Source organism: Pristiophorus japonicus, chromosome 16 (assembly GCF_044704955.1).
Source record: "Pristiophorus japonicus isolate sPriJap1 chromosome 16, sPriJap1.hap1, whole genome shotgun sequence".
Lineage (NCBI taxonomy): Eukaryota > Metazoa > Chordata > Chondrichthyes > Pristiophoridae > Pristiophorus > Pristiophorus japonicus.
Window position 1 is genome coordinate 65,255,080 of NC_091992.1, and position 18,589 is coordinate 65,273,668.

The 18,589-nt window shown below is 49.2% G+C and overlaps 1 protein-coding gene across 1 annotated transcript in view; it reads right to left on the bottom strand.

The window, feature by feature from the left end:
* LOC139227066 (SH2B adapter protein 2) overlaps positions 1-11,427 on the bottom strand; it is a 123,953-nt gene extending 112,526 nt beyond the window's left edge. Inside the window, exon 1 of the mRNA XM_070858140.1 lies at positions 10,594-11,427. Coding sequence (XP_070714241.1) covers positions 10,594-11,427 — 834 coding nt within the window. The remainder of the gene's footprint in view (positions 1-10,593) is intronic.
* Positions 11,428-18,589: the final 7,162 nt, after the last annotated feature.

Below are 18,589 nucleotides of genomic sequence, written 5' to 3' on the forward strand. Positions count from 1 at the left end.
CATCATCTTGAAACGATCTATTAGGTCACCTCTTAACCTTCTCTGTTCCAAGAAGAACAATCCTAACTTTTCCAACCTCTTCTCATAACTGATTCCCCGCATCCCTGGTAACATCCTGGTAAAGCTCCTCTGTACCCTTTCTAAGGCCGTTACATCTTCCCTGAAATGTAGGGCCCAGAATTGTCCACAAAACTCCAACTGAGGCCCAATCAGTGATTTATAAAGTTCCAGCCGGATCTCTTTGCTTTATATTCTATTCCTCTATTTATAAACCCAAGTAACCCATGTGTTTTTTTAAACACCTTGAGGAAGAAATTGGCCTGGCCTGCACCTCCTGTTAGCACCTGCGGGCACCGACCGGACGCAGTGAATTCACCGACACCTGTGAACTTCCCTGGTGGGTTAGCGCTGGCGCTACACCTTACCATCTTGATCCCTTGCGCCTACTGATCGTGACGTCATCCAGTGCACAGCGCCCCATTATTGCCCCGGATGCAATATTCGCTCCCGCCCACTGCAGCATCACCGGGCGTCAACAACGGCAGCTACAGGAGGCATGTGACCTCGGTCGGCCGCTTGGGGAGCGATATTTAACGGCAGTGGTGGTCAGCTAGGGCAATATTTATTTCTCTCCTGAGTCTGATGCGTCCTGATTTCTTTTGCCCAACCGATTGCTCAGCTCTCTCTCTCTCTCTCTCTCTCTCTCTGTGTTTGGGCCTGTTACATGTAGCACACATCCTCTGCTCCCACAAAGAGCAATTTCTAGCCCCTTATCAACTTGCCCCGCCACCTTTAGGGATCTGTGTATATGGACACCAAGGTGCGTGAGTGTGCGTGTCTTTATTTCTTGTTTCAGATATCCAGCAGTCTGTTTCTGCTTTTTCCAAGGTGGTCAAGATGGGGTCTTAAGCTGAAACGCTGGTTTAGCCTGCATTTAGCGCAAGACGCCATCTTGGTAAAGGAGATGAAGCCAGCGCTAGGAACGGCCGGCCAGAAGATCGTTAAACACCTGATTGCCATTTAATATGCCTGCTTGCGCTCATTAAAGAGGCTGCACAGCATTTTGGTGGCAAGTGCTTCAACTCACGCCCTCTCCTAACAGCGACCAGCTGTCTGGGAGTAAACACGGCGTTGATGTTGATTTCAAGCGCTTCTTAAAGGGATACTCACCATTTCATGTTCACTTGCTGCTGGGGCTGTGAAGAGGACCTCGGAAACACATCGGAAGACTTTCTGGGACACATCTGCATCTCCGAACCCCCATGGAGGAGACGGTGGTGGCCATTATTGGGGTGGCCATTGCTGAGGCCATGGTCAGTGGAGGGGCTGAAACCATTTATTTGACAATATCCTCATACCTAATCCTCCTTTTAAAAGCCAGAAAAGAATGACTAAAAAAATGATTAAGAAAGGGAAGATAGACTATGAAAGTAAACTAGCACAAAATGTAAAAACAGATAGCAAGAGTTTCTATAGGTATATAAAAAGGAAAAGAGTGGCTCGAGTAAATGTTGGTCCCTTAGAGGACGACACCGGGGAATTAGTAATGGGAAACATGGAGATGGCAGAAACACTGATAAATATTTTGTATCAGTCTTTATGGTAGAAGACACTAACAATATTCCAACAGTGGATACTAAAGAGGCTATAGGGGGGGAAGGAACTTAAACACAATCACAATCACTAAGGAAATGAGTGGTACTCAGTAAGATAATGTGACTAAAGGCGAATAAATCCCCTGGACCTGATGGCTTGCATCCTAGGGTCTTAAGAGAAGTAGCAGCAGGGATAGTGGATGCATTGGTTGTAAGTTACCAAAATTCCCTTGATTCTGGGGAGGTCCCAGCTGATTGGAAAACTGCAAATGTAACGCCCCTATTTAAAAAAAGGTCCAACCTACTCAGCCTTTCCTCATGTCAACCCCCTCATCTCCAGAATCAACCTAGTGGACCTTCTCTGAATTGCCTCCAAAGCAAATATATCTTTTCTTAAATATGGAAACCAAAACTGCACGCTGTATTCCAGGTGCGGCCTTACCAATACCCTGTATAACTGTAGCAAGACTTCCCTGCTTTTATACTCCATCCTCTTTGCAATAAAGGCCAAGATTCCATTGGCCTTCCTGATTACTTGCTGTACCTGGATACTAACCTTTTATGTTTTATGCACAAGTACCCCCAGGTTCTGCTATACTGCAGCACTTTGCAATTTTTCTCCATTTAAATAATGACTTGCTCTTTGATTTTTTTTCTGCCAAAGTGCATGACCTCACACTTTCCAACATTATACTCCATCTGCCAAATGTTTGCCCACTCACTTAGCCTGTCTATGTCCTTTTGCAGTTTTTTTTGTGTCTTCCTCACACATTGCTTTTCCCCCCATCTTTGTATTGTCAGCAAACTTGGATACGTTACACTCAGTCCCTCCTTCCAAGTCGTTAATATAGATTGTAAATAGTTGGGGTCCCAGCATCGATCCCTACGGCACCCCACTATTTACTGATTGCCAACCCGGGAATGACCCATTTATCCCAACTCTCTGTTCTCTGTTAGTTAGCCAATCCTCTATCCATGCTAATATATTACCCCCAACCCCGTGAACTTTTATCTTGTGCAGTAACTTTTTATGTGGCACCTTGTCAAATGTCTTCTGTCAATCCAAATACACCACATCCACTGGTTCTCCTTTATCCACCCTGTTCGTTACATCCTCAAAGAATTCCAGCAAATTTGTCAAACATGACTTCCCCTTCATAAATCCATGCTGACTCTGCCTGACTGAATTATGCTTTTCCAAATGTCCTGTTACTGCTTCTTTAATAATGGATTCCAGCATTTTCCCGACCACAGATGTTAGGCTAACTGGTCTATAGTTTTCTTTTTTAAATAGGGGCGTTACATTTGCAGTTTTCCAATCTGCTGGGACCTCCCTAGAATCCAGGGAATTTTGGTAAATTACAACCAATGCATCCACAATCCCTGCCACTACTTCTCTTAAGACCCTAGGATGCAAGCCATCAGGCCCAGGGGATTTATCCGTCTTTAGTCCCATTATCTTACTGAGTAACTGCTTCTTGGTGATTGCGATTGTTGTTAAGTTCCTCCCTATCTAAAGCCTCTTGATTATCCACTTGTTGTGTATCTGTAAAGCATGCACTCCCATGTTCCGCCACCAGAGAGCTCATCCCCTGAAGTCCCAAGGGGTCCCAACATCCCTTGGGAGCACTGTATATAAGCCTGCCCCTAAGGCCTGTTCCTCACTCTGGAGTGTCTTATTAAAGACTGAGGTCAGCGTTACTTTAACTTCCCTGTGTGCAGTCTCAACTATGTTAGGAACACAATAACTGGCGACGAGAATATGAATCCAACGCAAAGGTGCAGCAAACTGTGGGCATCCTGGAGAAGTTCTCGGAGGGTGAGGACTGGAAAGCCTATATAGAACGGCTAGACCAGTACTTTGTAGCCAACGAGCTGGATGGAGAAGGAAGCGCTGCAAAAAGGAGAACGGTCCTCCTCACGGTCTGCGGGTCACCGACCTACAGCCTCATGATCTTCTGGCTCCGGTGAAACCCACAGATAAATCGTATGAGGAGCTGTGTATACTGGTTCGGGAGCACCTTAAACCAAGGGAGAGCGTGCTGATGGCGAGGTATCGGTTCTACATGTGCAAGCGATCTGAAAGTCAGGAAGTGGCGAGCTACGTTGCCGAGCTAAGGCGACTTGCAGGACAATGTGCGTTTGATGGCTACCTGGAGCAAATGCTCAGAGACTTTTTGTATTGGGCATTGGCCATGAGACCATCCTACAAAAACTTTGTATTGTAGAGACACCGACCCTCAGTAAGGCTTTTGCGATAGCACAGGCGTTTATGTCCACCAGTGTTAATACCAAACAAATCTCTCAGCACACAAGTGCTAGCAATGTTCATAAATTAACTGGAATTGTGTTTGTGAGCAGAAATATACAGGACAGAACCCACGAGTCTGCAACTGCCAGCAGGCCTCAGGTAACCCAGATGACTCCGAGTCCCCAACAAAGGATGAATGCAAGGCAATTCATACCTTGTTGGCGTTGTGGAGGCTTCCATTCAGCCTATTCATGCTGCTTCAAATGATATGTTTGCAAGAGCTGTGGAACAATGGGGCACCTCCAATGAGCTTGCAAACAAGCTGCAAGCTCTGCAAAACCTGCTAACCACCACGTGGCAGAGGAAGATCGGTCCATGGTGGATCAAAGCAATTTCAAGCCTCAGAGAGGAGGCAGATGCTGAAATACACTGGGTGCACACATTTTCGACGAAATGTCCACCTACACTGCTAAACGTAAAATTGAATGGCTTACCCGTAGCCATGGAACTGGACACTGGTGCTAGCCAATCCATCATGAGTAAAAAGATGTTTGAGAGACTGTGGTGCAACAAGGCATTCAGACCAGCCCTGAGCCCCATCCATACGAAACTGAGAACGTACACCAAAGAGCTTATCACTGTCCTGGGCAGCGCCATGGTCAAGGTCACCTACGAGGGCACGGTGCACAAACTGCCACTCTGGATTGTCCCGGGTGATGGCCCCACACTGCTTGGAAGGAGCTGGCTGGCAAAATCCGCTGGAACTGGGATGACATCTGAGCGCTATCACATGTCGATGAGGCCTCATGTACCCAGGTTCTTAACAAATTTCCTTCCCTTTTTGAGCCAGGCATTGGAAACTTTTCCGGAGCGAAGGTGTGGATCCACTTGGTCCCAGAGGCACGACCCATTCACCACAAGGCGCAAGCGGTACCTCACATGATGAGGGAGAGAGTGGAAATCGAGCTGGACAGGCTGTAATGCGATGGAACATCTCCCCAGTGGAATTCAGCGAGTGGGCCAGCCCGATTGTTCCAGTACTCAAAAGTGATGGCACGGTCAGGATTTGCGGCGATTATAAAGTAACTATTAATCATTTCTCACTACAGGACCAATACCCGCTACCGAAGGCAGACGACCTATTTGCGACGCTGGCAGGAGGCAAGAAATTCACCAAGCTCGACCTGACTTCAGTCTACATGACGCAGGAGCTGGAGGAGTCTTCGAAGGGCCTCACATGCATCAACACGCACAAGGGACTGTTCATCTACAACAGATGCCCATTTGGAATTCGGTCGGCTGCAGTGATCTTCCAGAGAAACATGGAGAGCCTACTCGAGTCGCTACCACACAGTGGTCTTTCAGGACGACATATTGGTCACGGGTCGGGACACCGCCGAGCACCTACAAAACCTGGAGGAGGTCCTCCAGCGACTGGATCGTGTAGGGCTGCGGCTGAAGAGGTCAAAATGCGTCTTCATGGCAACAGAAGTGGAGTTTTTGGGGAGAAAGATCGTGGCGGATGGCATTCGGCCCACAGACACCAAAACAGAGGCTATCAGGAATGTGCCCTGCCACAGAACATCACGGAGCTGCAGTCGTTCCTGGGACTCCTCAACTATTTTGGTAACTTCCTATCGGGGTTAAGCACCCTTTTAGAAATCCGACATGTGTTATTGCGCAAAGGTGAGAACTGGGTATGGGGAAAAAACAAGTAATTGCTTTTGAGAAAACCAGAAACATTTTATGCTCCAACAAGCTGCTTGTATTGTATAACCCATGTAAAAGACTTGTGTTAGCATGTGACGCGTCGTCGTACGGAGTTGGGTGTGTATTACAACAAGCTCATGTTGCTGGGAAGTTGCAACCTGTCGCCTATGCTTCCAGGAGCTTGTCTAAGGCTGAGAGGGTCTACAGCATGATTGAGAAAGAGATATTAGCGTGTGTGTTCGGGGTAAAGAAAATGCATCAGTACCTGTTTGGCCTCAAATTTGAGCTGGAAACCGATCACAAGCCCCTCACATCCCTGTTCGCTGAAAACAAGGGGATAAATACTAATGTCTCAGCCCGCATACAAAGGTGGGCACTCACGCTATCAGCGTATAACTATACCATCCGCCACAGGCCAGACACTGAGAACTGTGCAGATGCTCTGTCGGCTACCATTGCCCACCACGGGGGTGGAAATGGCGCAGCCTGCAAAATTGTTGATGGTAGCGTTGCCTGCAGGCTTATTGATGGTCATGGAAGCATTTGAAAATGATAAATCACCTGCCACGACCCGCCAGATTAGGACTTGGACCAGCCAAGATCCTCTGCTGTCCCTAGTAAAAAAACTGTGTACTGCATGGGAGCTGGGCCAGCATCCCCGTTGAAATGCAAGAGCCAATCAAGCCGTTCCAGCGACGAAAGGACGAGCTGTCCATTCAGGCAGACTGCCTGTTGTGGGCTAACCACGTAGTGCTATCAAAAAGGGGCAGGGAGACGTTCATCTCGGATCTCCACAGCAGACACCCGGGTATAGTAATGATGAAAGCGATAGCCAGATCCCACATGTGGTGGCCCGGTATCGACTCTGACTTAGAGTCCTGTGTACGGCAATGCAGCATATGTGCTCAGTTGAGCAACGCGCCCAGAGAGGCACCACTAAGTTTGTGGTCCTGGCCCTCCAGACCATGGTCGAGGATCCATGTCGACTATGCGGGCCCGTTTCTCGGTAAAATGTTCCTGATGGTGGTGGCTGCATTTTCAAAATGGATTGAATGTGAAATAATTTCGGGAAGCACCGCCACCGTCACCATTGAAAGCCTGAGGGCCATGTTTGCCACCCACGGCCTGCCTGTCATACTGGTCAGTGACAACGGGCCATGTTTCACCAGTGCCGAATTTAAAGAATTCATGACCTGCAATGGGATCAAACATGTCACCTCGGCCCCGTTTAAACCAGCCTCCAATGGGCAGGCAGAGCGCGCAGTACAAACCATCAAACAGAGCCTTAAACATGTCACAGAAGGCTCACTCCAAACCCGTCTGTCCCGAGTACTGCTCAGCTACCGCACGAGACCCCACTCGCTCACAGGGGTGCCCCCAGCTGAGCTACTCATGAAAAGGACACTTAAAACCAGACTCTCGCTGGTTCACCCCAACCTGCATGATCAGGTAGAGAGCAGGCGGCAGCAACAAAATGTAAACTATGGTCATGCCACTGTGTCACAGGAAATTGATCTGAATGACCCTGTGTATGTGCTAAACTATGGACATGGTCCCAAGTGGATCGTGGGCCCGGTGATAGCTAAAGAAGGGAATAGGGTGTTTGTAGTCAAACTAGACAATGGACAAATTTACAGAAAGCACCTGGACCAAACGAGGCTGCGGTTCACAGACTGCCCTGAACAACCACATTTTTCGAGCCCGCAACACACACCCAAAGGATCAACGACACCCCGCCGGACCAGGAAATCGAACCCATCACGCCCAACAGCCCAGCAAGGCCAGGCTCACCCAGCAGCCCTGCAGGGCCAAAAACACATCCCAGCCCAGCGAGGGCACAGCCAATACACCAGAACAGACATTTGTACCGAGGCAGTCCACCAGGGAAAGATAGGCTCCCGACCCCCTCACCTTTATAAATAGTTTTCACTTTGACTTTGTGGGGCGGGGGGAGTGATGTTGTGTATCTGTAAAGCATGCACTCCCATGTTCCGCCACCAGGGAGCACATCCCCTGAAGTCCCAAGGGATCCCAGCATCCCTTGGGAACACTGTATATAAGCTGGCCCCTAAGGCCTGTTCCTCACTCTGGAGTGTCTTATTAAAGACTGAGGTCACTGTTACTTTAACCTCCCTGTGTGCAGCCTCATCTGTGTTAGGAATACAATACCACTGTTGGGATATTTTTAGTGTCCCCTACTGATACAAAATATTTATCAGAGTTTCTGACATCTCCATGTTCCCCATTACTAATTCACTGGTGTCGTTCTCTAAGGGACCAACATTTACTTTAGCCACTCTTTTTCTTTTTATATACCTGCAGAAACTCTTGCTATCTGTTTTTATATTTCATGCTAGTTTACTTTCATAGTCTATCTTCCCTTTCTTAATCATTTTTTTAGTCATTCTTTGCTGGCTTTTAAAAGCTTCCTGCTGCTGAACACATGTTCAGCTGTGCGTTGTCAAATCAGCGTGTGACATCACGATCTGCCTGCTCTGCATAACACCCTCACCAAGATGGTGTCCAGCCGATTCGCAGAAGTTCCCATTTTGTTTCCCGAACAGCGTCCATAGCGCCTAAACAACGGGCGCTACTCTGCCCAATTTGGCACCCCTTGTCTTCGTGTGTCATGAGGATTATATGCCGAGCAGTTTTTCCTGGGACATTTCTGAGCAGTTCGCTTTTGTATGACTGTCAGCTTCTTTGAAGCTGTTGGTCAGTTGTTGGTAGTTTGACAACTGCAGCAAACTCAACAAATGGATTGAGTGTCAGTGTGAAGGGTTTTTAATGGTATCTCAAATTACCAGCTGGGCACTTGGATAAGGACGATTAAGGAATCAAATCGGAAGCACAGTGAAACACAAGAAAAAGATTGAGGGAAAAGTTAAAGGTGGTGAGAGAAGACAACAACAACTTGCATTTATATAGTGCCTTCAATGTAATAAAACATCCCAAGGTGCTTCACAGACACCAAGCCCCATAAGGAGATATTAGGACAGGTGAAACATAGAAACATAGAAACCAACAGCGCAGAAGGAGGCCATTCTGGCCCATCGTGTCCACGCCGGCCGACAAAGAGCCGCACAGCCCTCGGTCAGCAGCCCTAAAGGTTACATATAAACCTATGAACACTGACGGGAAGGCAGAGAGCACCCAACCCAACCAGTCCGCCAACACAACTGCGACACCCCTTATACTGAAACATTCTACACTCCACCCCAACCGGAGCCATGTGATCTCCTGGGAGAGGCAGAAACCAGATAAAAACCCAGGCCAATTTATGGAGAAAAAATCTGGAAAAGGTAGGTTTTTAAGGAGCGTTTTAAGGAGGAGAGAGAGATGGAGAGGATTAGGGAGGGAATTCCAGAGCTCTGCTCAGCTCAGGATCAACTAGGTTCCCAGAAGTTGTGAACAGTCTGGTTAAACGTCAGACAGTTCTCCCCAAATGCGTATCAGTGAGAACATGTCAACAGATGCATGGGGACAGGCTCCTTGCCACAGCTGAGCTGGGAGCTCGATCCTGACACAAACCTCCTCAGTGGCTGTACCTGTGTTGGGCGCAAAATGGCATCAAATGGATTCTTAAAGGCAACCCCTTTCAAAGCCACGAGGAGCCCACTCCGCTACATGTAAATAAAGTCAAGGGGCAGGAAGGAGCCGTAGCTTACCAGCGGATCACATGAGCGAGTGTTAGTCCCGCCCCTCCTATCACCCACCAATGGGAGGAGAACCCAGTCAAAAGTGGAAACCGTCTCCATTCCCAACACTGACATCATTCACCTCATGAGCCCAAAATATCAAACATTGGAAAACAGACACTGAAAACAACTGAATGTGCATCATCGCTGGCTCAGAATAAAGCTCCCTCTGCTCCGCCCCAACAATACACTACTTCCCAATCTCAGGACAGCATCACTGATACTTTGTCAATGTTTCCATATGCCTCACTCTTTATCCTCATGACCAGATTTCTCCCTTGATATTTATCTACATACTTCGAAAAGAAACTTTGACAAAGGAAACATGGATATAAATCAATTAATACACAGCTATTGCAGCCACTCAGACATACGAACCGGAGGAGGCCATTCAGCCCCTCGGGCCTGCTCTAACATTCAACTAGATCATGGCTGATCTGCACCACAACTCGATTTACCATCTTTGCTCCATATCCCTTGATAATATAAGAAATAGGAGCAGGAGTAGGCCATCCGGCCCCTCGAGTCTGCTCCGCCATTCAATAAGATCATGGCTGATCTGATCATGGACTCAGCTCCACTTCCCTGCCCACTCCCCATAACCCTTTACTCCCCTATCGCTCAAAAATCTGTCTATCTCGGCCTTAAATATATTCAATGACCCAGCCTCCACAGCTCTCTGGGGCAGAGAATTCCACAGATTTACAACCCTCAGAGAAGAAATTCCTCCTCATCTCAATTTTAAATGGGTGGCCCCTTATTCTGAGACTGTGCCCTAGTTTTAGTGGAAATATCCTCTCTGCATTCACCCTTACCCCACACAAATCTATGCATCTGGGTCTTGAAGATGTTAATTGATCCTCAGCATCCACAGCCTTTTGGGGCAGTTCCAGATTTTTGGAACAGCCACGTTCTCATTTTAAGATTGTGTTCCTTGTTCTGAATTCCCTACCAGAGGAAATCTGCCCCATTGAAGCCCTGTGTCATTTTAAACACCCCCACCCCCCAACCCCATCCACCCCAGCATCCCCCCAACTCCCCCACCTCCCAGCACACAACCCCCCCCAACAGCACCCCCCCCTGAACCCCCCAGCACCCCCCCAACCCCACACCCCAGCACCCCCCCCCCAAAGCACCCGTCGAACACCCACCCACCTCCCAGCACCCCCCCAACCAAACTCAAGGGAATAGAGTCTGAGTGATTGCAAGCTGCCCTTACAATGTAACCCTGTAGCCCCTGCAGTGATTCGGGTGAGGCTGTGCTGAACCCTGACATGGGGCAATAGTCTCCGAGTCCGTGCACTGCCGGGGTCATGACAGGAATAATTTATGGTCTTACCTTTGGCGGTACATAAAACTCCAAGAGGAAGCGTTCTCCTTGCAGTCTGACCGCTTTGCGCAGCAGGAGCCGGCACTTGTGCCAGTGTGCGCTGCTCACACAGTTGGTGTCATCCGCCACCATGTAGCGCAGCGTGCCTTCTCGCTGGATGTCCAACACTTCCACCTTGGCAGACGATGACCTGGCCAGACGTAACCGTTCCAGCTTGTGGCTCCATTTGTCACGGATCTCGCCCTCCAGTTTACTCGCTGAGGGGTCGTCTCCCTCCAGCCTCCGGCTCTGCGCACTGTCCAGGAGAGGTTCTGCCGAGGACCTCCACTGCAAGATCTCCCTCACCCCATCCACCATGCACACGCTCATGTTCCGCAGTGAGAAGCCTTTCTTAAACTTTGGCCGGGCAGAGGCGCTGGCAGAAACGTCCTCCGAGCTCCGGGAATGGCCAAAATTGGACATGTTGCGGATCTGCAGCTGCCGGAGCTGCCGGGTACAGTTCAAGGTGTGGTGCAGACTCTCCAGGGACCTGTCCTCTGTCTGGAGCAGCCCTTCACCATAAGGCAGCTGGCAGTGGTGGATGTCGGAGAATGGGGCAATGGGAGTGGGGCAATCTGACAGGTAGGGCCTGTTCACCTCCACAGCAAAGCACTCGACAAAATGGGAAGCAAAGTGTTGCGAGAAATTGCTCTCTATCCCCGGCCACTCGTAGTGCGGATTCTCACTGACAAATATCCGGAATTTCTGGGCGAATTGGGCGGCTGCAGCTCGCGCCTGCACCTCACAAAACTCCTTCCAGTCGGGCAGTTGTAAAGTATCCTGACCCTCGGAATCACCATTCATGGCTACTTCACTGAAGCCCGAGTTAAGCTGCACAAGAGGAGGAAAGGCTGTGTTACAGCTGGCAGTCTGACACACAAACACACACATTGTTCATCTGGAAATGTTACACCACACGCGCGACTCACAACTAGCTCCCAGCATGGTCCACGAACCATTGGGACCATGGTGTTGTGGAGAGAGTTAGTCCCCCTCTCCTTCCCCACAGCCCTCAACATCTTTCCTCCTCAGCTATCGATCCAGGTCACTATTGACTCTGCTCCCACTCCCTTTCGGATCATAACTGGCCGCGTGAAACATTCTGCTCCTCTTCCCCCCCCCCCCCCCCATCGTTTGCCAAGTCAGTGAAACACTGGGCGCCAAAGTTTTCTGCGATCAACGTTGAACAAGGTCTCTTCCCTTTTCAAAAATAGAAACGAGCTGTAAAACGAATGAGACTGTATGAACGGCCTTGCTGTGTGAGTCTGTCAGTGAGCCGGACAAGCGCTGAGCTCGCTCGGCTCAGTCAGCACACTTTGTCAGCACAGGTTGCTCAGTGTCAATAGTCATCGTGTGCAGCAGAAGCCAGTGAAGCTCCCAGCAGCAGAGAACAGGCCGACAATGCACAGTTCAGCTCACCTGACAGTGGGGCAAGTGACAGACAGATAACTGAGCGGCGGTGTGATTAGCTCCAGCCCACAGTATTACAGCCACACAGCCCGGCTCGTCCTTTCGCCCTGCTGTGAAGTTTTCCCACTACCTCTTTCTGTCCGGGCCAAAGAGGAACAGGCCAGCAGTTCGGTGCTCGCCGAGTCGTGAGACATTATTGGAGCCGGGTCACGGGCAAAGGCTGGCCATGGGGAGAGGTCTGTGGGTGGGCGAGGCAGCACGGTCCCACATGCACTGAACAAGGGTTGCTACCTGTACATTTTATATTTCGGGGGATGTAACAGCCAGCCATTGCACAACACGGTTTTCAAATAAATGACACAGGAAATGGTTACTTCCCTGGTGACAGCTGATTCAGACTCAGAGCAGGAGGTTTCAGTTTGGTACAGGAAGACCATCCCTGGTATCAGCAGATGTTATATTCAGGCCAGGGTGACCCAGTTTCCCTTTATCACACGCTCATTCTCAGCGCTGTCTTTAAGTGAGCTGGTCACCGATCTCGGAAGCCAGGATATGAATGGCAAGCTGGGCATTGTGATTCTTACACTGACAGTATGGGTCTGCATGGTCACTTTATACCCGATTTATTGATTAATCCCCTTCGCCCACCGAACATCGGGTATATCTCCCGCTGCTATCCCTCAGTGCCCGTGTGTTGAGTGTCACTGGGCTACTTGGCAATGGAGGGGTGACCTTAACCGAGGCAAATACCGCCCTCAGCCAGCCACTTGCCCCAGTCTAATGATGGATAATGAAAGTCACCCATTACTGCTGCGCGGTGTTTTCTGATCGCCTCTACATATCCATCTCCGTGCCTCTGTTCGCTGGTCCACAATACAGTCCCCTTCTCATTTCATAACAAACCAAATCTGGGGGAATATGTGAAACATAGAAACATAGAAAATAGGTGCAGGAGCAGGCCATTCGGCCCTTCGAGCCTGCACCACCATTGAATATGATCATGGCGGATCATGCAACTTCAGTACCCAACTCCTGCTTTCTCTCCATACCCCTTGATCCCTTTAGCCATAAGGGCCACATCTAACTCCCTTTTGAATATATCTAACGAACTGGACTCAATAACTTTCTGCGGTAGAGAATTCCACAGGTTCACAATTCTCTGAGTGAAGAAGTTTCTCCTCATCTCTGTCCTAAATGGCTTACCCCTTACCCTTAGACTGTGACCCCTGGTTCTGGACTTCCCCAACATCAGGAACATTCTACCTGCATCTAACCTGTCCAATCCCATCAGAATTTTATATGTTTTTATGAGATCCCCTCTCATTCTTCTAAATTCCAGTGAATATAAGCCTAATCGATCCAATCTTTCTTCATATGTCAGTCCTGCCATCCCAGAAATCAGTCTGGTGAACCTTCGCTGCACTCCCTCAATAACAAGAACGTCCTTCCTCAGATTAGGAGACCAACACTGTACACAATATTCAAGGTGTTGCCTCACCAGGGCCCTGTACAACTGTAGTAAGACCTCCCTGCTCCTTTCCTCAAATCCTCTCGCTATGAAGGCCAACATGGCATTTGCCTTCTTCACTGTCTGCTGTCCCTGCATGCATACTTTCAATGATGTACCATGACACCCAGGTCTCGTTGCACCTCCCCTTTTCCTGATCTGTCACCATTCAGATAATATTCTGCCTCCCTATTTTTGCCACCAAAGTGGATAACCTCACATTTATCTACATTATACTGCATCTGCCATGCATTTGCCCACTCACCTAACCTGCCCAAGTCACCCTGCAGCCTCTTAGCATCCTCCTCACAGCTCACACTGCCACCCAGCTTAGTGTCATCCGCAAACTTGGAGATATTACATTCAATTCCTTTGTCCAAATCATTAATGTATATTGTAAATAGCTGGGGTACCAGCACTGAGCCCTGCAGCACTCCACTAGTCACTGCCTGCCATTCTGAAAAGGACCCATTTATTCCGACTCTTTGCTTCCTGTCTACCAATCAGTTCTCTATCCACGTCAATACATTACCCCCAATACCATGTGCTTTAATTTTGCACACTAATCTCTTGTATGTGACCTTGTCAAAAGCCTTTTTAAAGTCCAAATACACCACATCCACTGGTTCTCCCTTGTCCACTCTACTAGTTACATCGTCAAAAAATGCTAGAAGATTTGTCAAGCATGATTTCCCTTTCATAAATCCATGCTGACTTGGACCGATCTTGTCACTGCTTTCCAAATGCACTGCCATTACGTCTTTAATAATTGATTCCAACATTTTCCCCACTACCGATGTCAGGCTAACCGGTCTATAATTCCCTGTTTTCTCTCCCTCCTTTTTTAAAAAGTGGGGTTACACTAGCTACCCTCCAGTCCATAGGAACTGATCCAGAGTCAATAGACTTTTGGAAAATGATCACTGATGCATCCACTATTTCTAGGGCCACATCCTTAAGTACTCTGCGATGCAGACTATCAGGCCCCGGGGATTTATCGGCCTTCAATCCAATCAATTTCCCGAACACAATTCCCTGCCTAATAAGGGTTTCCTTCAGTTCCTCCTTCTCACTAGACCCTCGGTCCCCTAGTATTTCCGGAATGTTATTTCCTTCGTGAAGACAGAACCAAAGTATTTGTTCAATTGGTCTGCCATTTCTTTGTTTCCCATTATATGTGAAGCAGAGGAATGTGCGGGGCAACGAGGAGGCAGTAAGGATAAGTTTAGGATCATTCCAACAGTTAGCACAGACATAATGGGCCGAATGGACCATGAGTAAGGCTAAATGCTTTTTCAACATTCCATCCACCTTCCTCACATTTCAATTCTGTATTTTTATCTGCAAAGGACCTAAAGCTGTTTCAGGCCTGGGCCCCGGGACACTGTCCCACTGTGGGGGAGGGGGGGCAGGGCGAAGATTGTCCCACTGTGGGGGAAGGGGGGACTATCACACTGTGTGGGGGGAGGAACTATCATACTGTGAGGGGCGGGGGGGAGACTATCACACTGTGGGGGGGGACTATCACACTGTGGGGGGGGGGGCTATCATACTGTGGGGGGGGCTATCACACTGTGGGGGGGGGACTATCACACTGTGGGGGGGGGGACTATCACACTGTGGGGGGGACTATCACACTGTGGGGGGGGGACTATCACACTGTGGGGGGGGGGGACTATCACACTGTGGGGGGGGGACTATCACACTGTGGGGGGGGACTATCACACTGTGGGGGGGGACTATCACACTGTGGGGGGGGGGACTATCACACTGTGGGGGGGGGGACTATCACACTGTGGGGGGGAGGACTATCACACTGTGGGGGGGACTATCACACTGTGGGGGGGGACTATCACACTGTGGGGGGGGGGACTATCACACTGTGGGGGGGGGGGACTATCACACTGTGGGGGGGGGCTATCACACTGTGGGGGGGGCTATCACACTGTGGGGGGGGGACTATCACACTGTGGGGGGGGACAGACTATCACACTGTGCTGGGGGGGGAACTATCACCACTGTGGGGGGGAGGCAGCGACTACCACACTATGGTGGGGAGGGGGGACTATCACAGTTGCTGGAGGGGGTTGGGGGGAGACTATCACACTGTGCTGCGGGGGATGGACTATCACACAGTGGGGGGGGGGCGGACTGTCACACAGTGGGGTGGGGGGATTATCATACTGTGTGGGGGGGGCGGACTATCACACTGTGGGGGGGGGCAGACTATCACACTTTGGGGGGGGGGATTATCACACTCTGGGGGGGTTGATTATCACACTGTGGGGGGGTGATTATCACACTGTGGGGGGGGGATTATCACACTCTGGGGGGGGGATTATCACATTGTGGGGGGGGATTATCACACTCTGGGGGGGATTATCACACTCTGGGGGGGATTATCTTACTCTGGGGGGGGGATTATCACACTGTGGGGGGGGGATTATCACACTCTGGTGGGGGGGGGATTATCACACTGTGAGGGGGGGGCGGACTATCACACTGTGGGGAGGGGGATTATCACACTCTGGGGGGGGGGGATTATCACACTCTGATGGGGGGGGGGATTATCACACTGGGGGGGGGGATTATCACACTGTTGGGGGGGGGGATTATCATACTCTGGGGGGAGGGATTATCACACTCTGGGGGGGTGGGGGATTATCACACTGTGCTGGGCGCTGCACTTTTGGCTATTATAGATTATTAGGCACACCGCCATCTGATCTCTGGGCCTTTGATGCTTATGATGTTTGTTTAGATACTTGAAAAGGAAAGAAGAGGTCCTTTAAACTGATGTTTGTTGTCTCTTCAAATCAATTGAGATCTACAGCAAGTTAGAGTCTGAAGTAGAATGTTGAGAGGCCTTGAGGTTCATTAATGAAATGAAGTGGGATCGGTGGCACCACCCACAACTCATCATCATAGGCAGTCCCTCGGAATCGAGGCAGACTTGCTTCCACTCTAAAAGTGAGTTCTCAGGTGACTGTACAGTCCAATATGGGAATTACAGTCTCCGTCACAGGTGGGACAGACAGTGGTTGGAGGAAAGGGTGGGTGGGGAGTCTGGTTTGCCGCACAATCCTTCCGCTGCCTGCGCTTGATTCCTGCATGCTCTCGGCGACGAGACTCGAGGAGCTCAGCGCCCTCCCGGATGTTCTTCCTCCACTAAACAACAAGAACTGGCGGTAGCAGATCAGACACCCGCTTCACACCCTGCCAAATCGTCATTCCCACCAGGCGGGGTAAATTTATCCAATGTTCTAAAGCGCTGACGAAAATCTGTCATCAGACATAATTGGAAGGGCTTCTGTGGCCGAGAGAAGACAGAAGGCCCAGGGAAGAAGTGGAGAGAGCATCATCCTGAGCCAGCACTGGAGTCAATGAGCTGTACGGGGATGTATACACATGGGTCAACGCACTGCCCACATAGAAGGCCTGAAGGAGCTAGTCTGCTGGGTGGAGACGGATTGTGCCATTTGGCTCAGGGTAGGATGTTAGGCATGGATGGATTGGTGCTGAATTATACACAGCTGTTGCAGGTTGAGAGAGCTGCTGTAGTCTGGGAGGACGACGATTATAATCTTACCCATCAAGGACAGGAAACAGCACTTTTCCTTTGAGCTTTCCTCTGAGCCCAGGCACCAGGATTGTCCTGGGGCACAGCAGATTCCAGTCATACCAAATGTGGTTCTTCAGGGTATCAGCACAAGCATCAAATACATTGGGGGGCCAATCATACAGCAACTTTACACAAGGAATGTGTGGCACAGATTGTTGCTTTATATAAGATCGAGTAACTTTGTGAATTGCACATGTTTATGTCAGACTGTGTGGTGATGGAGCTCCCAGGGTGTGGACTGAAATTCTCACAATTTGTATCCCAAAGGGTTATTGTTATGAAACCTTTGCAAAATTACACCAGCACCATGGAACTAAGGGGAAAGTGAGAGTATGGATAGAGAATTGTCTCAGTGAGAGGAAGCAGAGGGTGGGGGTGGGTAGATGTTTTCAGACTGGGACGTGGTTTGCAGTGATGTTCCCCAAGGGTCAGTTTTAAGTCCATTACTCTTTGCAATTTCCATAAACAACCCAGACTCGGGTGTAGGGAGCAGCATTATAAAGTTTGCAGATGATACGAAACTTGGCAAAATAGTAGACCATGATGAGGATAGTTATAGGCTTCAGGATGACACAGACAAGATGGTGAAATGGGCAGGAACATGGTGGATGGAGTTCAATGTGGTGCAGTGTGAAGTGATGCACTTTGGGAGGACTGACATGGAATGACAGTAACTATAAATGGCATGATTCTGACAAGTGTAGAGGAGCAGAGAGGCCTTGGTGTCCATTAGCACATCCTTAAAGGTGACAGGGCAAATTGATAAGCTGGTTAAATAGCATATGGATTACTTGGGTTTATAAATAGAGGAATAGAATATAAAGCAAAGAGATCAGGCTGGAACTTTATAAATTACTGGTGAGGCCTCAGTTGGAGTTTTGTGGACAATTCTGGGCCCCACATTTCAGGAAAGATGTAACGGCCTTAGAAAGGGTACAGAGGAGCTTTACCAGGATGTTACCAGGGATGAGTAGATAGAGAAAAATTGATTCCCTCTCATGAATGGGCTAATAACCAGCGGTCATAGATTCAAAATCATTGCAAAAGATCTAGAGGGGAGATGGGGAGAAGTTTTTCACTCAGAGTTATCGGGACCTGAAACGCTCAACCGGAAAAGTGGTGAGAGCCGATTCCATAAATAATTTTAAACAGGACACGTACTGGTGAGTGAGGAACTTACAGGGTTACGGACACAAAGCGGGGTGTGGGACTGAGCACAACTGCGCTTTCAAAGAGCCAGCCCAGATGGGCCGAATGGCCTCCTTCTGTGCTGTAAATGTCTTTTTTTAATTCTTTCACGGGATGTGGGCATCGCTGGCAAGGCCGGCATTTTTTTTTTTATTTATCCAATTTCGTTCCAGATCAACTCTAACGCCAAAGATCACTTTGCGCCAATGTGTTTGATCTTAGGCCAAAAGGCCGAGAGG